Raw genomic sequence first — 21479 nt, 5'->3', positions numbered from 1 at the left:
TTAGAATATAACCTTACAATCTTAAATGCCCACTAGCACTTCGTAAGGAAGCAGCTCTATAACTCCTTAACCTAAATCAATTAAAAAATATTTAATAAAGCTTCATATAAAAATGCTACCTAGTTTTCATTACAGAATGTAGTTTTGATTATTCTAAGTAAATCTTTTTGTTCACTTTATAACCATATCTACTCTCAGGTGTTGCTCGATTTACTCCTGAGGCAAAGGAGGGCCCTTCTAATGATAAGATCTCTACTTTATGCTAACAGTACACATTTTTGTCTGAGTGGGCTAGAGATGAGATGAATGTGGCCTGATTCTTTGTCATGCCATGATTATTTAGTGAGAAATGCAAATAGGAATATTTTGGCTAAAAAAATACATAAAATGTGAGTCAAAAAAAAAAATAGAGACTAAGCTAAAGGGAAGCTATTTGACCTCCTGTGGAAAGCAAGAAGGAGACTTAAGCCCAAGCAAGTGATTTTAAGAAGTACATGACATAGTTGGAACAACACAAAATGAATTTGGCAGCTGTGTCTTCATGTTATGAGAGTGGGAAAAACTAAGAGGCAAATGGACAAAAAAGGAGGGATTATAGTATTTCTTAAGATGAGAAATGAGTCATCCACAAATAGAGACTGCATCTTGAGAGATGAAGAAAAGGGGACAGATATTGGAGCTGTTGTAAAGAACTAAAGGATTTGGCAACAACTAGGCTCAAAGATTTTGTATTATTGTAATTTCTTACTGCCAAAATTTTCTCAGTTTTAGGACATGGCAGAAGATCAAGGTCTGTGTCTCTTTTGCTTACACAGAGAGAGTGCAACAAGATTGTTAGGCATTAGTTTAGATATTCCCTGGGCAACCTTTCCAAATAAAAAGGCCAATTTGAGATTGATTCCAAAATGATTAATGCTCATGTTTGTACATGTATTTTTGAAAGTAAATGACTTGACACATATAATAAAGAATCTATAATATACTGATAATCTATTGAGGGTGGGGCATGGTGCTAAAAACTTTAGGTTCCTAGCCTACACTAATATTTGTGAAGCTTGTGTATACAACTTGCTTTTTTTCCCCTCCCTTTAATAAAAGTAGACACTGAGACTCCAGGAGGCTCAGAATATTGCCTGAAGTATCATAGCCAGGAACAAAGTAGCATCTTTGGGGTTTAAATGCATTGCTGTGACTGTGCTTTTATTCTACACTGCTTCCTATCACAAAATATTCTACTAGTGATTATGTTTTGTACACTTGAAGATCACCCTTTAGAATAATGACACGTTTCTGCAGAGGTATGCTGTTCATATTTCATGCATGTTCTTTGGTATGTCATCCATTTCTTTCTCATATATCTTTACCTGTAAAATCCTATATCAGCAGCAAATAGGATTGTCTAATTCAGTTTATGCAATCGTAAATTTATAGAAGTACATAATCAATGCTACTTGAATTATATTATCAAAACAAATGATTTCTCTATTCTTCCTAATTGCATTTTCTGTCTACACTTCTCATCGACTTCAGAAAAAGTCACTGTTGTCTACTGTATAGCAGAAGAATCATGGAATCACCACCTAAAGATATGAAATATAGTCTATGTTTGACAGTTCTACACTCCAATATAAATAATTAAGTGAAATAAAAACTTTTTAAAATAAGCTTAATAAAATCAAACATGAAATTTCATTGTTTGCTAAGAGAAAGAAGTAAATTCTTATTAAGCAAAGGAAACCAATATTTTGTAGATTTTCATGACATGTACATGATTTCCAAGGTTGGTTTATTTTGTAGGAATAATTCTCATAAAATTACACCAATTGGTTTACATGTTTCCCATTTGAAGCTTTCTGAAAAGCTTCACAGTTACCAACTACTTGAGTCTTTTTACTCAGTGGCTATCTGGATTTCTAATTTTACTGAATTTTCCAAAATCCTCCAACAGGTTAAAATTTGTCAAGTAGGGAGCACCTGGGTGGCTCAGTTGGTTAAGTGTCCGACTACAGCTTAGGTCATGATCTCACAGATTCCTGAGTTCCAGCCCCACGTCGGGCTCTGAGCTAACAGCTCAGAGCCTGGAGCCTGCTTCCAGCTCTGCGTTTCTCTCTCTCTCTCTGCCCCTCCATGCTCAAACTCTGTCACTCTCCTTCTCTCAAAAATAAATAAACATTTTAAAAAATTGTCAAGTAGATTAAAAGCAGATAAAGAGCTGAATCAATATAGCTCAAACCACTGAGCTATAACACTATTCATATGCATAAGAAATATGGTACCAGTTTGTAAAACATCTGAAACTTTCCACTTAGAAAAGCCTTGGATAAAAATCTTGAAATATCCAAGAGCATGTTGCCATGTTACATACTAGAGCATTCTCTTCTCCTAAGTTTTCTAACTTACTGCATGTCCTCCCTGTATAACTGAGAGTTTAATTTTTTTAATTTTTTGTAACCATCATAAAACTATTTTCAAAGGCCACATTGTGAGCTGGGAAAAAAAAAAAAAAAAAAAGGAGGAAATGAAAATGAGCCAATTCTATTTCCAATTAGAGTGTATGTTTTATGACGTTATGGATTGCCTAGCACTGGACCTAGGACAAAGGCCAGACTTAATAGGATTAGTTCAAATGGTAGGTGAAAGACTAGATAAATCAAAGTAAATGATGGACTGTTTTAAAATATGGCTGGATTTGCTCTACTCTTGAACTCCAATATGACCCAAGCTTTTGGGAAGAAGAGTTATATACATCCACTAAAAGTGATTCTGTGGTTCTTTTTCCTGGTCAAAATGCAATTTGAAGTAGTTGTGCCTAGGGAATGTATAATTCTCTCTTTTTTTTTTTTTAAGGAAAAGATACATTGCTAATATAAGATGATAAAAGGAATAAAAACAATTACCATACCTCTCCATTAAAGAAGCAGAAAATTGTAGAAACCAAAAGACCCTGTAAAAGAAAAATAGAATTTGCTGATTCCAAATGGAAAAGATACATTATTTGTAACCAACTTGCTACATACACAGTCCAAGCTAAAACCAAAGCCACATGCAATTTAATACCAAATTTCACAAGCTGCCTTCCTGATTCAAGAGCACCCTACCTGATAATGCATAAGGATGTGCATGATGTAATCATATATCTCCTCTGCAATCCTTCCTTCAGGTCGCCACGGAAGCAGCACAAATTCAATGCCAAGTAATGGCACCAGGATAAGTGTAGCTCTGACAGCTTTCATGTAGAGATTGGATTCTGCTTGGTGAGTAACTTTTAACTTGGTGATGAGAACACGTACAATGTTTAATAGAAAAAAAAGATTCACCTAAAAAGATAAAATAGAATGAAAATTATTTCATATTTAATGTTAAGCATTTTTGAAGGATCTTTGATTTTATATATCTTAGATTATTTTCTTTTTTTTAATGTTTATTTTTGAGAGAGAGTGAGAGAGAAAGAGAGAGCGCGCGCGGAGTGTGAGTGCACAGTGGGGGAGGGGCAGAGAGAGAGAGGGAGACATAGAATCTGAAGCAGGCTCCAGGCACTGAGCTATCAGCACAGAGCCTGATGTTGGGTTTGAACTCATAAACCGTGATATCATGACGTGAGACCCAGTTGGATGCTTAACTGACTCAGCCACCCAGGAGCCCCAGTCTTAAGATTATTTTCAACGTACAAGAATATGTTCTACTACAGAGACTATATGCCCAATATATCAATTTGTGTTACTACAATTGTGATTTATTAATTTAACAAGTACATCAACTTTAATGGAATTAGGCTTTAGGAAAATAAAATTAAGGTGGAATTAGTGTAGAACACCTTCAGTTAAGGAATATCTGAGTATTTTTCTCTATTCACTTTCCTATATAATTTGTTTTAATTTCACTGTGGTCCAAAAACTAAATGTTTTCAACATTTTTAGCTCAAAGGAAAGAATTGTTTGTGACAAGTGCTAATTTTTTAAAAAATGTCACATCCGTGTCACTGTCCATACTAGTACTTTCCAAATACATATTATACCATAAAATAACCATTTTCATCTTTTTGCTTTCTTCTTCCTGTGTTTCTTTTTGTAGCAATTATTCTCATAACTCCCCAATATAGTATTGTAAGCTTCTTTATCATTCTGTGGAGGCTGACCACACTAAACCAACTGATGTTCAACCTAGATAATCCTAGAGACAAAATAATTTTGGCATCCCACAGGGACTGTAATTACATATTTGCTGTGTGTTAACAACTTTCCCCAAGACAAAACACTCTTTTTGAAACGGAGATATAAAACATCAAAAATATAGCATGGATAACTAAGCTACTCAGAAGATGGACAGAGTTCTGTTTTAATATCTCTGTCTCTCTCTCTCTCTCTCTCATGTTGAATACCACTTCCTTATCTTCATCCAAGTCGATATCTTTTATACTTGTCTATTTTTCTCTGTGCCCATATTTTATGCCTTTCTTAGGATTAATGACATTAACTCCAGAAGAGGCCCTTATGGTTCTTATGCTATTATGCTATATTCTCTTTCCTTTTTCTTCACTCTGACTTCTAGCATCTGTGCTTTAATAATCCAAAACTTTTAAGCTACATACATACATATGTCTGCATACTATAATAAATTGGAATAATAATGATAGCATCTCACTTAGTAAAGAAAACAATGAACAAATACGTTTGCTGATTTAAGGCATGTGTTATGAAAATAACTGGGCATAAAAATATTCTACTACTATTCTTAGAGAATCTAATGGAACATACGCTCCAAAGATATACAGCTCACTACGGTCCTGATGGAAACACATCTATGAAAAGTAACATGGGTTATAGACACAGGAATGTCTCTGCTAAAGACAAAAGCAGATTAAGCCATTTTGACAGGTGTAAGGAGGAAACATGACAAATCAACACATCAGCTGTTATTCCACCCTTCTGATTATACTCCCTTCCTAAGCACTCATTGCCGTTATAGAAGTTTTGATTAAATGGAAATCACTACCAGGCCATAGAAGAAAATCATAAGTTAAAAATCAGTTAGAAATGTTACAATTCAGATGCCCATTAAATGACAATTTCTATCTGCAAAGGGCTTCTCCAAAATGGCAAATTTGATTTAAAACGGGAAACGGGAAACTAGAAGGTTACACTACTTTATTTTCTGTAAACAATCCCATTTGTTTTGAATAAGAGTAGAGCAAGAATTTTAAATTTCAGACGAACCAGATCTGAATCTCATCTGTCTTAGCGCAAAACCAGTTAAGGAAAAGAAAACAAACTTGCTTCTAGTCCAATACTCATAAAGATCACATAGCTGGTAGGCACAACAGGACATTTCATATCACGATACCACCCTAGGGAGCAGTGGGCATCAGCACTGTAGCTGCTGGAGGGTTCCTGGAAGCCATTCTCATCGTAGAACAGCCAGCAGTCACTTAACTGTGCACTGAACTGACTTAAATATCTCTCACCAAACACAAATGTATCCCCTCTCAACTTCCCTTTGGCAGGATCTCAAAAGTGCTGTAGCCACTTGAATTCCACCCTGCTCAAGGGGAAATGTGACAGGGGAAGTCTGACTGGAAAGAAACTGATTGAGGTTGAAATATTTTATTTATAAAAATTGTACTTAAGCATGTGACCACATAAACAATTGCGAAGGCCCCTCCCAAGACCTTGGAATTGGCTAGAATCAGTGAGGAGCCCTCGAAATTAAACAGACAGAACAATTTATCCTGGTAGAAAAATAGGCTCCTGCTGTTTTTTTTTTTTATAAGCCAAGAAAATGGAAAAAGTTTTATTCAAATAATGTGGATTTTTACTTCCTTTCTTACAGAGCAGATGAGTTATATTTCTATGTGATATTCTGCCCCTACTGTACCATCTACTCTTCCCTCCCAGAATTGATGTGGAGAGGCTTTTCCAAGGATTTTGTTAGTTGCGATGATACTTTTCCATTTGCTAAGGTTCCTTTACTTATTTCTTGAACCTCTCTGATTTAAACATTTGAATTACCATCCCTCTGCAGAATCAGTCAGATCTCTTGTAATACAATTTTGCCTTATATTTGTTGTGTAAGCTCTTGGGTGGCGCAAAAAGTGTCTTATTCCTTTGAACTCTCCTCAGATCAGAATCATAGTATCATGTAGAAATTACAACAAACTTTTTAAAGCATTTTCTTTGGACAGTTGTTTTTGTTTTTGTTTTTGTTTGTATGGTAGGAACTGGTTTAGCAAGATGCATCTCATATAATTCTTACAATACCCTATAAGGTATACATTTTTATTACTCCCCAATCACAGAAGAGACCACAAACGCACTGAAAGGTTAACAAAGCAGAACTTGCCCTGAGATACCCAGCCAGATGTGGTAGAACTAGGTTTCAGTGCTGGCTTTCAAAGAATACTAGGGTATCTCAAGGTGCAACTTAAACACAGTTTGTCATGCATGTCCCCAGTGTGCTCAGGGCAGAAGGGAAGGAAATGCTTCTGCCTATGAAATTCTCACTAAAGTCTACATTAAAGTATATTAAAGTTTCCATAAGTGATATAATAACTTCCGTGTGTTAATTTTTGAACTGACTGTCTTGTGTGGCCAGGTGCAAATCAGAAGTTTGGCATTTGTTATGTGCTTTATATGTGCCAGGCTAAATAATTTATATGTATTACTCATTTAACTCTTTGTTAAAAGGATTTAAAAATCACTATTATAATATTCTTTATTTTACCAATGAAGGAGACAGTGTAATTAGTTTTATTGGCTGAGGTCATACAGCAAGTCAAAGGTGAAAGAGGAGTTTAAGCCCAGGCCTTCAGATTCCTGAAGTTTTCCTCTTAATTGTGACATGCTTTTGAGAATGGCTCGAACAGTTCAAACATAATCGTATGCTAAACTGCAGATAGCAATATAGTAAAATAATAGAGGAATATTTGTCTAAAAAAGGAATTGGAAAACAAGGATTAGGAGCTCTGAATTTTGGCCGAGAAACATACCACCTTTATCTTTTTATATATAATTGAATATCAGCTGTAATTACAGACTCAGAGACTGTAATTACATTCTGGTCTCTAATGCTCTATGAAAAAAAAAGTATGTTAATCTGGATTAATTTGTTCCTTATTGAAACAATGTAATAAAAACACTGAATGTGACTTCTGTTTCACTGCAACCACACTTAAAAATGTCCAGTTGGTATATTCATATTAAGTGATGATCGTTGTAATAATAAAACAATAGTTTAACCAATACTCCTTTTTTCCAAATTAAAGTCTTTATTGGAATGTTACCTTTATTACAAACATAGGTGTGTGGGTTTTTCCCATTTGCCATTCCCACTCACACGATCTGCCCTCTGCCTTTCTCTGTTCTGCTCTGTGCCACAGGAAACTCAGAGGCACCTCTAAAGATTGCATCACCGCTCGGGCTTTCTTGCTCTCTGATATTTGCTGCATTTAGCCAAAGGGAAGAACCAAGAAGGCAGGGCATAGGAAGAAAGAAGTTTCGGTATTTCTTCCTCCTTCTTCTTCCCTACCAGGCTGTGGTTATGGCAGTGGCTGTGTTCCTCCTCCCTGTACCAGGCTAAATCCAGTAACACTGTTCTGTCCCCTCTTGGGGACACCCCTCTAGCCACCATTAACCGCTTCCCGCCGCAGGTCCCAGGCACCTGGTCATCCCTTCGGAATTAGATCCTGTCCTCTCCCTGCCACCACTTCAAATATAACACCTTTATTAAACTCTCTTCAATTAAACACTGTGAACATGTCATTTATGTCCACCAGGATCCTGAAAGATCCATAGGGCAAATGATTCAGTAAATAAAGTTGAAATATGAACAATGATGAAAAAAGGAAAAGTTTAATTACATACCAGTAAAGCAGCACAAATTGGACCGTGGATAATATAGAGGAGATGGGTATCCGAACTGATCCAGCAGCTTGGGGGGAAAAAAAAGGAAAATTATGCTGAAGACTTTCGTTTTACTTAGTTCCAAAAGAAATCAGAAAGAGAGATTATCTTACTTGTCATTGTAATATAAGCTTCTCGCAACAGCATGTATACAAGCAGGGATCAGTGGAAATCCTGTAAATATCAAATGAAAAGAAAATAAACAGGCAGTTTTCTCTGTAGATGGAATTCCTAAAATGTATCATAAGATAGGAAACTCAGAGAGACTCTCAGAACAAAAAATAACTGGTCACTATATGTTTATTGAGTAAATATTATAAAGTATTAGGTATTTATATATTCAGGTGTGTGTGTGTTTTCTTCTGATAGAAGTCATTTTGAATCAGTGGACTGCAGAGCCTAAGTCCATAAATGTGCTGCCTAAGCCCCACGGCTTAGAAGAATTCAATATATTTTCTTTTTTTAAGTTATATTTTCTTTGTATTTTGAGGGAGAGAGTGCAAGTGGGGGAGAGACAGAGAGAGAGGTAGAGAGAGAGAGAATCCCAAGCAGGCTCCCTGCACAGTTGGTGCAGAGCCCGATGAGGGGCTCGAATCCATGACTCATGAGATCATGCCAGGAGCTGAAACCAAGAGTCAGACGCTCAATTGACTAAACCACCCAGCATCCCCAAGTATTCATATATATTTCCTCTGATATGGAATTGACCAATATTTGGTAGATAGTCAGATGTGAGAAGAAGTTGAGACTGATCAAATGAAGAAAAGGAGAAAGATAGTTTATATATTAGATATTTGCCTGTTTTATCATTCTAAATCAGATTTTTCCAAATTGAAATGAAGAAATGTTTTATAAAGGTAATCTTACTACATATACTGAATATACTAAAGAGTGTGTGTGTGTGCGTGTGTGTGTACCTCTATATATCAGTGTCTATTTGTTGTCTGGATAGATAGGTAGATTGATATATGATAGAGAAGTATAATTTCAATTATGTTTCTGGAAACTAGTCCAATTGAATTAATTTTCAGCATTATATATTTTGCATTATTCTAGTTATTTTTAAAAATATGCTAGGGTGCAGCTGGGTGGCTCAGTCAGTTAAGTGTATGACTCTTGTTTTTGCTTCAGGACATGATCTTACAGTTTGTGAGTTCAAGCCCTGTGGCTGACTCTGTACTGAAAGCACAGAGCCTGCCTGGGATTCTCTTTCTCTATCTCTCTCTGCCTCATCTGTACTCACACACTCTCTCTCTCTCAGAATAAATAGATAAAATAAAATAAAATAAAATAAAATAAAATAAAAGTGACTTAAAAATAAATAAATAAATGAATAAAAACATACTAGAAGCAGGAAATAGACTCTTAATTACAGAGAACAAACCGATGATTACCAGAGGGGAGGTGGGTGGAGTGCATGGGTGATGGGGATTAAGGAGTGTGCTTGTCATGATGAACACAGGGTGATATATAGAATTGTTGATCACTGTATTGTACACCTGAAACTAATATAGCACTGTATGTTAACTAACCAGAATTTAAAAAAAAAAACACTTCAGAATCAGAAGAAAAAGATAAGAAATAATGCTAAAATTGTTTCATTATTTGCTTTGTGAATGATATCATGTCATGAGATTGTGTGGAAAAATAGATCTTTTGTGTGCCTCTATTCAATAACTGATCCCTCTACGCTTATGATAAAATGATATTTTTTTTAAAAACATTTTTTTCAGAGTGGAACTTCAAACCTTGTTAAGCCCTCTTTTTGCACATAGGAAAAAGGAGATTCAGAACAAAACAAAGACTGATCCCTAATTCATGATTCCATTTGTGTTAGCCACTACTTATTCAGCCAAGGTACACATTGGAATATTAAATAGAAAAAAAACCCAATAGCATTGTATTATTGACCTCTGACTACCGAAAACAATGAGTCAGTGGTACTTTTTAAAAATATTTCAATTTACAGCAATAAGCAAAGATTAATCACCTGATGTTTACGAATGATTAATAATAAGGAAAATTGTATTACAAGGGAACTCTGCATCTTCCAAGAGATATCCTAAAAGGACAGTCAGCACATATATATAATGGTACTTACCCCAGCCAAGCAAATAATACCACATCAAGTGCTGCTTCTCTGCAAACACAGCCACCACAATGAGTGTATGTAGGTAAATCCCTTCACAAAGCATCCAAAAGTAATTACAGCCCATCAGGTAAAGATGAATGAACTGAGATACTTTACAACTAATCTGTGAGAAGAAAAAAAAAGAAAGCAATCAATATTTATGAATTCACATGTGAAGCAATAGTCTAATTTAACTTAGTTATTAAGAAACAGGGAATTTTCTGTCTTCTACACAAAATCTTATGTGCTGATGATTAAACTGTAAAATTCCGGTCTTCATCCTGATCTAAAGGTGCCTCTAAAGCTTTTAGCCTCTGACTGATATATAATGGTATACATCCCAGGAAATGGGTAAATTCCAAATTTATTACATTTAGTGGATGTGTGTTTTCAAAATACACTTTTTCATGAAAAGTGCCGCACAATTGAAAGTTTCACACGAGTATATCTTTTGATACTCATCCTATCAATGGAATTACTTAGTAAATAATAATCTAATGAGCCCATATTTTATCCTATTCCTATATCAGGTAGAGGATTTCATGTAAGTAAAAAAAAAAAAAAAATGATTTCCTTCCTCTTTTCCTGAGATCTCCACTTTCTCTTCTCTATCCTTAAAGAGATAGGAAGAGGAAGGTTCAAATACAGGGTAAATATGAAGAAGGAAGAAATATATTTTACTCCCTTAGAAAGAAGAATAAATTTAAAGCTCTCCCAGAAATGTATGGCCAATCATTCCCATCAGCTCCCAATTTTCTGGTCAATAAATATTTAGCAGCAATTATCATTAGTTTTGAAATAAATGTTTTTTTCACTAAAAAGAAAGCTGGAAGTGAAATATATGGAAAATAAACACTTGGTTATCATAGAATAGTAATCATAACATTTGCATATTAGGTAGCTTAAAATATTTTTTATATATTATTTTATTTAATCTTTGATTCTTTGCGGCACAATTTATCACTAAGCACATATGTTACAGATAGAAAAAGAGAGAAGTTAAGTGATTTGCTAATATGCATATAAAATCAATCCAGGCTACACACTGAACACAAGTCTTGTAATTCTGATTTTGTTTTCATGACTATACACAATGCCTTCTACCTGAAGGACATTCATAAAACTTCATCTCCCATTAAATATATTGGCAATATACATAACATTAAATTTTAAATAAAGTATCTTGATGTCAAACATAACATTATATTAACAAAGCCTTCTCAGTAATAATCTGTAAGCCACTATGATAAAAATAACTTAAAACATGCTTCACAAATGTATTTTATGAAGGACACTGCTGATATAAACAAACTAAATTTTCCAAGAATATATGAAGAACAACTGTATTATAGCTTGCAATTTGTGCATTAAATGCAATATCCTCATATCTAAATGCAAGATTTGTCATCTCTTGCTCTGCAGCTTCATGACAAAACTCTTAATCTCTTTGCTCTAGAGAAATTCACTTTAAAATGATAGGCCATTGGTTAGTTTTTATATTGTTAATTATACCCCAGTGTATTTCCTCACCCAATGATGTTAGAGTGGAACATAGACAAGATGAAGCAATCCAGATAATTTCGTGCAAATAATGCAAGGAATTTTAGGATTTTGGAAATTACCCCCAAAACAAACATAAAACACATAAAAGAGTATGGTTTATTGATTCATTGGGTGGAAATTCTTTCCTTTCCCTGATTTCAGTAACTAGATAACTTAATCCTTAAAAAAACACTTTTATGTACACAATACATATACACTCCTCCACAAATCCATATCCAAAACTATAGTATGGATTTACAGACATTACAAAAACAGATGGTTTTAAATGCTTGAATATATGTTTGTTATTTATGAAGATACTTTGATTTAAATATAGCTCACATATACATACGGTTTATATAAAATATATGCATTTGTATAAGTAAATTTTAGTTTATGTTTTAAAATATAGCTTTTATATTTTGATGGTCTCTGTGCTTATTTTTGTATATCTTTTGATACTCATCCGAAAAATTGTGTTTCCAGCAATACACCCATAAATATAGAGAACAAGGTATGGTCACCAGAGATGGAAAGTAGGAGAGCAGGGAGATGGGCAAAACAAGGTGAAGGGGATTCCAGCTACGGAATGAATAAGTCATGGGAATGAAAGGTATAGTCTAAAAAATATATTCAATGGTATTATAATAATGATATACAGTGACAGTTGGTACCTACACTTGTGGTGAGCACAGCATATAGAGTTGCTGAATCACTATGTTGTACACCTAAAACTAATGTGACATTGTGTGGAAAGTGTACTTCAACAAAAATATTTTTAAAGAAAAAAAATTATGCTTCCAAAGGAGTTATAGAGATATAATTTATAAATATTTGTCTAGATAATGAGGACTTGGTAGAGTCCTTTAAAAATTTAATGTACAATTCATTTTCTCCTGGTTTTATCAACTATTTAAAGTCAGCCTGATCCCAAATATATAATAGAAATTTTTCTATTTTCATCTCTTGTTTTTTCTAACCACATAGTTGTTGACTTTGATTGATTTTTAAAATTCAGTTAAGTAAATGTTATGTGGTCACAAACTCCTATGTCCCACCAGCAGCAGGACCCTAGCCATAAAATGAGGTATATATATATATATATATAATATGTAAATAATTAAATCAATGAAATGTATTCCTCCTTTTGATATCAACCTTTATAACCTGGGAAAGATTGAGATGTATTTACCTTTGTAGATTGGAATATATATATTCTCCATATGCCAGATACTGTATATATTTTTACATATATTTATACACATTTACATATATCAAGATACCACCCACCCATGCACCCACCACTGTTCACATTTCTTTCCCTCTAACTTTTGAACCTAAGGGTACAACCTGATTTACTTACAGGATTTGTGGCCACTAAAGCCTGGTTGTTGGCCACTGCAGTGAGATGAATGATTGTTACAACAGAGTTACAAACAAAGGAGAAAAAAAGATTTTTGTGCAAGGTAATCCTTTGGCAACTTAGGCTCCTAAAAGGCAAGAGAAACCAAATATTTTATTTTTATTAATAATAGTTCAAGTGAGATACATTCACAATTCATAGTAGGTGCTCCAAATCTGGAAGAATTATTTTTTCTCCCCAAGATTCACTCATGATAAAATCTTAATTAGGGAAAAATCTATAATGCCTTAAAACAGAGACAAATGAGTTGCTTCAGTACAAATAGACAAGCATAGAAATAGGAAATTTGTCTGTATAAGACCTCTACATAAACTTCTCCTATTAATCTCTTAACATGATTAATATTTTAATTTATTCTGAAAAATGTAGAAACTGAGATTCAGTGAAGTTCGATAATTGACCAAACAATCCTACAACTAATTCATTTGAAAACTTTGGGTCTGTCAGATTCTCACATAGATGATGCTCTTTTCCTTATACCACATAGGTTTTTCTGTTTATATAGCCTGTTTATGATTGTGGTGGTTCTATTTATAGAGCATCTGTGTGGTGGTAGCGATTATGCAGATCAAGCATGAGAAAGATAGCACTGTATTCAGAATAAACTGATAAAAATGTAGACATAGCTATCAATGAGATTTGTTCAGCTTTACTGAATTTTTTTTTCTAATTGGCCTAGCCCTGTGTAGGATATAAAAATACCACCTTTTACTGGAGGTCTTCCTACGTAAAACAAAATTAAGTGCATTTTAGGAAAAGTCATTATTAATTACAGGAAATGCTATTCCTTAGATTGAATCCACATCTACCGTACCAGATTGTCCACATATGACTGACTTGCTTATGTCGAAAGACAAACTCAAGTTCTATCTCCTTCATGAAGCATTTATTTGAGGGCTTATTATGGGTAAAGTCTTAAACTAATAGAAAGCAATCCATTTGAATACTTAATATCAAAACAAAGTACATATGTAGGAAGACATCAAGAAGGATTTCATTACAGAGACTTAAAAGTTCATTTTGTATTTTTACAAAATTATGCAATTAAGTGGTCAATTTAGATAATTTACCCTGTAGAGCACAAACTAATGACTTCCACTTTGGAAACTTTAAGAAGATTTTAACGTAATTGTATCACTCTTATCACCTTAACCTAAAGAAACTGTGTATGTGTCCAGGATATTATAGTTAGGGTGGGCTACCATGGTTTTCTTTGTTTAAAACTGCAAAGTTTAAACTGTATTGTCTCCAAAATTTCTTCCAGCCATAGATTTGTGACTTTATATATAGCTTTAGGGTTTTAATGGGTCTAGAAGTTAATTCAATCCAAATCCATATTCACTTACTTTCAGTACATGCCTTCCACAGAAGTGGGTGCTATGAGGGAGGCTGTGAAAGTCTGCATGAATGAGATGGCTCTTGGGTTCATCACTGAGCATAAGACAGTCATATACAAGTATGTTAAATCCAACTAGAGCCCTTCAGAATAGAAACAGCTGAGAACTGCTAGTGTTTTCATATTCGAGAGTCCTTGATTTGACTTTGCAGTGCATGAGGTAGGGAGATGAAGACAGGAACCAAAGAACAGAGTATAGATGACATTCTATAGAAAGAAGAATCTTTGAAAGTTTTTTCTTTTTTTTTTTTTTAACAGAAAAGGCTTGACTGCTGTTACTATTTAAGTAAAGTCAACATTGATACAAAGATGGCTCTTTTGTAATAAAATACACAGCAGTGTCAAGTGTTTTATGTTTGCTGAGAGTGAAAAAAAATTAATGAGTGTGAGAAGAGGTCTAGTAAAGAGTATTCTTTTCAGGGGGCGCCTGGGTGGCTTAGTCGGTTAAGTGTCCGACTTTCGCTTAGGTCATGATCTCGCGGTTTGTGGGTTCGAGCCCCGCGTCGGGCTCTGTGCTGACTGCCAGCTCAGAGCCTGGAGCCTGTTTCAGTCTGTGACTCCCTCTCTCTCTGACCCTCCCCTGCTCATGCTGTCTCTCTCTCTCCTAGAAATAAATAAAACATTAAAAAAAAATTAAAAAAAAAGAGTATTCTTTTCAGGATTATTTGTTATATGTGGTTTATTTTTGTATTTATTTTTATTTTGTAATTGATCACTCTTCTATGATGAGCATTATGAACATATAAAATATGTCCACATAGTCTTATTTTAAAATGCCTTCCTTGAGCTTATCCTATGTCTGTGGAGTGCCAACTATTTTTAGGGAAAAACTGCTTACCCATTTAAATAAACACTTTTTTTCATAAAAGAATTTGAATAACTCAGCTACCATCATGGGAAAAATAAAATAAAATGTTTTCCTTAGCTGGGCTATTTTGCCCCTTTTTGCTGAATGCACTTAAGGTTAGATCCGTTGGTTGAGACATATATATATATAAACACAGAATTTCATAGTTTTCAGATTATGACCAAAATAATAGTAAGGGTTGCTTAGACAGAAAATAAGAAATGTTTGTAAAGAGTAAATTGCAATGAAGGAAAATAAACACTAAAGTAGGCTTTTAAAAATGACAATTCATGATAGAAGAGACAAAAGATAAGCCAAGGCACATAAAATGAACAGCATTTATATTATGACTATTGGGATTTGTAATATTACATGTGCAAAGATTAAAAATAAATAACATGGAATGCTAACTAAGTAGCTGAAGGCAATTTAAATTTTCTTTGTGTACACTTAAACTTCCTTTTTCCTTTATAATAGTGTGTATCTCTATTCCTCTCAGAATTCCCTCCGTTCTCCTACCTCCTACCTCAATCTCGTTTAAAAGTTAAGGACCGGGGTGCCTGGGTGGCTTAGTCGGTTAAGCATCTGACTTTCGCTTAGGTCATGATCTCGCAGTTCGTGGGTTCGAGCCCCGCATCGGGCTCTGTGCTGACTACCAGCTCAGAGCCTGGAGCCTATTTCAGTCTGTGACTCCCTCTCTCTCTGACCCTCCCCTGCTCACGCTGTCTCTCTCTCTCTCTCCCCTAGAAATAAATAAAACATTAAAAGTTAAGGACCTAAAACTGAGCTGCCTGCATCAATTCTTTTCTAAAGATGTAGCTATTTTGAGTCTAATAGCAAGAAACAAACAAACAAACAACAGGAACAGCTTCTTACTCTCTTACTCTGTGATAAATAGATATACTGAATTTCTCCCTTTTAGAATCAAAACAAAGCATATTGTGGGCAACATTTTGAAATAATAGAATGAAATCCTAGTATAAATAAAATATTTAATATAAAAACCAAATACTTAAGAGAATGCATGAAATCATTTCAATACAGACACATAAAGCTTATTTTGAGTGTTTTATAAAAGCGTCTAAATAATATGGTCAACAAAGATAATCCACCCTATAGAATTCAAGCCAAATACTTCGCTTTGTGAACCCTGATATCCAGTTTAGCTGTCCATATTGTTGTGTTAAACTGACCCACTGCAAAATAAATTCACTTTGTGTTGTGTAAATATGTCCAGCTATCTATAATATTAGCCTGTGGCTATTGATTTAGTTTCTTCCATTTCTTCCTTCAGGTTTTGTGCAACTGAAATGCAGACAGGTGCTATCCCACATATGCTTTCTATCGAGGTATAGTGGTAAAAATGCTCAAAGGTTTCTAGTGATGCATATTGTTTTTCTCTAAACACTTTCATTAACACATGTAAGTACATCAGTACAAATAAAATCAATTGGTAAATGAAAACCAAAATACATCCTTGGTAAACACATTGATTTGTTTAAATAACACTCTAAAAATATTCAGGTATTTTTTTCAAATGCAACCAGTTTCACCTACTCTAAATTTTAAAATGTTCTTCTTTCACTCAAAATATTGAAACAATTGTTTCATACACTAAGAGAATGATTTACAAAACACTCTCTGCTTTTTTAAAAATGTGATAATATCCCTTTTATCCTAGCATAGCCGCAGAATAGAAAATTAGGTTTGTGGGTTTGGATTGTTTCCATTTCATATTTTTACATATAATTATTTTAGAATCTGTTTTTGAATGTTTACTTATTTTGAGAGAGAGAGTTCAAGCAGGGGAGGGGCTGGGGGGGAGAGAATCCCAAAAAGACCCTACAGTGCGCTGAACTGACAAGAGGTGTTATCTCACGAACCATGAGATCATGACCTGAGCCACAATCAAGAGTTGGACACTTCACTGAGCCACCCAGGAACCCCAGAATCTGTTTCAACATGCAGTTTGACAAGCAGAGTGTTAGAGGAAGTTGATGTAAGTGTGTCAACAAACTATTACACCTCCTGTGTAATCTAACTATAGTTGCCTCTCAGTGCACTTTTAGAACAGTTAGAAGGAGGTAGCATCAAGTCAGTACATATATTTCAGAGTGGGTTTTGAAGCCTGACCTGAGAATGAATCTGGACTGTGTTACCTACTGATATTATGACTTAGGGCAAGTTACTTACTAATTCCTGGGGCACCTGGGTGACTCAGTCGGTTAAGCAGCCGACTTTGGCTTCGATCATGATCTCACAGTTGTGGGTTCGAGCCCCGTGTTAGGCTCTCTGCTGACAGCTGCTAGCTCAGAGCCTGGAGCCTGTTTCAGATTCTGTAGCTCCCTCTCTCTCTGACCCTCCTCTGTTCATGCTGTCTCTCTCTCAGAAATAAATAAAACATTAAAAAAATTTTAAAAGAAACCCTCTATTCCTAGTTCCTGCATCTGTAATATAGGAATAACAATATTTCATAGGATTGGCTGAAAGGTGAAGTGAGATAAATCATGTCTAGTTTTTTGGCATAATATCTCACCCAAGTTAGCTATTTTTTTAAATGTAGTTATCATAGGCTGATTTTAATCAAGTTCTCTAATAATTTTCTCCCACAAATAAGAAAATAAGATCAAGTTTTAGTTAACCTAAAACTGCCCATGTTTTAAGTAATACAATGAATCACCAAATTGCCATCTTTTGTTACAAAGCAAAAAAATTTAGCTTTAGAAAGATAATTTCCATGTGAAGGAACCAAGCAACCTGAATTATCTCCCTCAGCATTTCATCCTTCCCAGTGTTACCTTCAAATGACCATTTCATTATCATACGGGCTCTAAGTATTATGTTGCTCCGTATTCAAAGTTCTGCCACACTATGAACAAAGTATTTGCCTTTGTTTCCCCTTTGGTATTGACTTGAGATGGAAATTTCCAAACTGCTTTCACTCAATACTAATCCTGAGCAAAACTAGTAAGGGAAAGAGGAAATACAAGGAATATAAGGATAGCCCAGTCTACAAAGTATTGCTTTCTTATGGTAGTGTATCTAATTTAATTTCCTAATGCTCAGCTCTTTTCCCAGGAAAACATTAGCTGTGTATCTGAAAGGAAACCTCAGGCCAATCTGAACACTGCTAAGAAACAGGCAGAAATCAATCCATGCATTAAAAGGGAAAGTAGGGGTGCCTGGGTGACTCTATTATTAAACATCCAAATTCGTCTCAAGTCATGATCTCACGGATTGTGAGTTTGAGCCCTGCATCGAGCTTCGTATGCTGGCAGCACTGAGCCTGCTTGGGATTCTCTCTCTTGCCCTCTCTCTCCCTCTCTCTCTCTCTCTGCACCCCCCCCCCGTAAGTAAGTAAGTAAATAAGTAAGTAAGTAAGTAAATAAATAAATAAATAAATAAATAAATAAATAAGGAAAAGCAGTATGGTTATTTTTGGTCTACTGCAGGGAACCTTGAGTTGATGGATTCACCTGGATAGGTATGATAGGTATAGACATAACCTCTGTCAGTAGCTCTCTTTGGAGGTACTACCAATCCATTTAGTCAGATTAGAAAGAGTACAAGTGTGTTTCAACCAAGGTGCTCAACAAAGGTCCTTCTAGAGGGCAATGGTTGGTCTCCTCCATCATGCTCCCTTCTCTTCTGCCCCTGCCTTTCAGGGTTGCTTAGTTAAGATAACATATGAGTATGGGCTGTGTAAGGAACAGATGTGTGCATTTTGTGTGGCCAATGACTTTCTCATGTGTGAGCTGCCCCATCCAAGAGCTCCTCCTGCTCTTCTAAGAGGCAGGAAGCCAAGAGAAGAAACCGGCTTTCTAAATGACTGTGATTCTTACACTCTTCCAAAAGACCCTTTTGTAGATAAAATTCTCAGTCATAGCAGCCACCATTTATCCCAGAGTCCCAGAAATATCCCTTTAGAATATCCCGGACACAGAGATAAGTACTTCACATTCATTGTATAATGTAATAATCCCCCTGAAGTATCATTATCCTTTAATAACCTTGAAGTGAGTTGCTTCAGATCAGAATCTGATTAAGTGATCTGTTGAATTTGAATGTTGAATTTTGAGAAAATAATAAAGCTTTTGTCTCTTTCAATATTCATTTAATCACTTATAACTATTGAGCAATATTTCTAGATATTGAAGAAACAGTTGTGAATAGCACAGATGTCACCCAGGTGACAATGGAGTCTAAATTCACACATAAATTACATCACATAATTCCTGGCAGTATTATATCCTTTTTAGAAATTAAAATAGAATTAAGAAATAGATAAAGACTGTGGCCAGAGTAAGGGGAGACTCAGGATAGAAATGAAACAGGAGAAGATAGAGGAGAAGAGCATTCCAAAGAGATTACAAAGTTTCTCTGAGTAAAGCTCCAAAAAAAGATTTGAGATTAGAGTTTTTAAGGGGCATGAAGGACAGTGTGAATAAAGGCATAAGACAAGACTCCACATTTTTTCCCCTATTCTAAGATCAAGAAAATTAAAGAGCATAATTTACTAAGTGATTTTGGATTCTGAAGCTCATACTCTTTTGTGTTACATTTCAGTATTCTATTAGCAAATGTTAGCAGTATACTATCTAGTCATTTTTGGGTTTTGTTTTTCCTAACTGCTAAAAAGATGCTACACTTTAGAGGGTTTACTTTGGCTTTCCTCTAATATATAGTCATATCCATGGGTACAGTCTAGGAAAATAAACTATGCCTGCAAGAGTGGAAAACCAAATTGCAAAATATATTATGACTTTAGGGGAGGAAGATGGTATATTATTTATGTTCTGTATTTCAAATCATGAAGTTTTAACCCCTTCAAATGACTGTATAGGTTTTACATCAAGCAGTGAATCATTTATTTTCTTAAAATGATTTGTCATTCTATTTCCATAAAAAAATTGTTATGCTTAAATAGCACTTGCTTCCACTTGCTCAAGCAAAATTGATTAAATATGCTTAGAAAAATTTACATATTTATCAGAAATATTAACAGAAATATGTGATCTTTAACATTCAGTTATAATTCAAATAATAAATTTTCTGTTTACAATAAGTCTGAATTCTTTAATTCAGTTATTTACTTTGTATTTCCATACCTGGGACTCTTCTCCATAAACCAGTAATAGCAATTATATCATAGTGGAACTGTTTTTTGTTAGAGTAAATTTATTCTTGTACTATTCTCTCCTTATTCAGCTATGGTACTCTAATGTGGAAAGGTAGTGCTTTTATTATGTAATTACAATGAACATACTTAAAAAACTTTCCAACCAAGACTCACATTACTGAATAGGAATGTTTTCAGCTCTCACCATGTTTAGTTTGAGGGAGATGGATTTCAGCACATTGATTAAAATTCACTAATTTGGAAATAGACTGTATATGATCTAGTGAAATGTTACATGAAAAATTGTGGTTAGTTAACCAGTATTCAGTGTTAAGCTGAAGGACACCTGGGATACATGCAGCAGAATAACATATGTCTTAGAACCAGAGTGCATAAAAATCTTAACAATGAATGAAATGTATCAAAAAGTTGAGAGAGCAAGGATGATTCTGGATAGGCACTGAGAAGTATGTTATTCAGGATCCACGTCATGACTGTTTCTGAACTTAGCCATTGTCAAACCTCTGACAGGGCAGATTTGCCAGGTTTTAAACAACTTTTGTAAGTGAAAGTTCTAATTTACCAAAACAAATACATCAGGTATGGTTTGTAGAGTAAGACTCTTTCTTCTCGATGTTCCTATGTAGGGTTTCTTTAAATAGTTAACTTTGTTTAAAATTGATTTGAAGATTGAATCATGAAGAGTTTTCAGGAGAAAGCTTATAGCTTGAAGAAAACGATACGTTTTCTAGTTTCAAGAGATGAATGAAGAAACTGGAAATGAAATAAGTGTTCAAAATATTGACTGAATATATTCAGATATGACCTAAGGAAAAAAGGTGAGATCTGTATCACTTGTCCTCAAGAGCATAAATATAAGCATTAAAGGATTATTTTATTAAGAAAGCTTTGGTCTGGGGCGCCTGGGTGGCTTAGTCGGTTAAGCGACCGACTTTCGCTTAGGTCATGATCTCGCGGTTCGTGGGTTCGAGCCGCGCGTCGGGCTCTGTGCTGACTGCCAGCTCAGAGCCTGGAGCCTGTTTCAGTCTGTGACTCCCTCTCTCTCTGACCCTCCCCTGCTCACGCTGTCTCTCTCTCTCTCTCTCTCTCCTAGAAATAAATAAAA

General features: G+C 34.9%; 1 protein-coding gene across 4 annotated transcripts in view; it reads right to left on the bottom strand.

Annotated features, from left to right (window-relative positions):
* CALCRL (calcitonin receptor like receptor) overlaps positions 1-21479 on the bottom strand; it is a 103513-nt gene that overhangs the window by 5908 nt on the left and 76126 nt on the right. For all 4 annotated transcript variants that reach the window (XM_039246573.1, XM_039246576.1, XM_039246574.1 and 1 more), the window contains 6 exons: positions 12932-13058; positions 9997-10150; positions 8009-8069; positions 7857-7923; positions 3099-3317; positions 2903-2944 (listed from right to left, as the gene is read on the bottom strand). In XM_039246573.1, coding sequence (XP_039102504.1) covers positions 2903-2944; positions 3099-3317; positions 7857-7923; positions 8009-8069; positions 9997-10150; positions 12932-13058 — 670 coding nt within the window. The remainder of the gene's footprint in view (positions 1-2902; positions 2945-3098; positions 3318-7856; positions 7924-8008; positions 8070-9996; positions 10151-12931; positions 13059-21479) is intronic.

This window comes from Hyaena hyaena, unplaced genomic scaffold, assembly GCF_003009895.1.
Source record: "Hyaena hyaena isolate Hyena2069 unplaced genomic scaffold, ASM300989v1 scaffold_283, whole genome shotgun sequence".
NCBI lineage: Eukaryota > Metazoa > Chordata > Mammalia > Carnivora > Hyaenidae > Hyaena > Hyaena hyaena.
The sequence above is the reverse complement of the archived record's forward strand: the minus strand, read 5'-3'. Positions and strand labels throughout refer to the sequence as shown.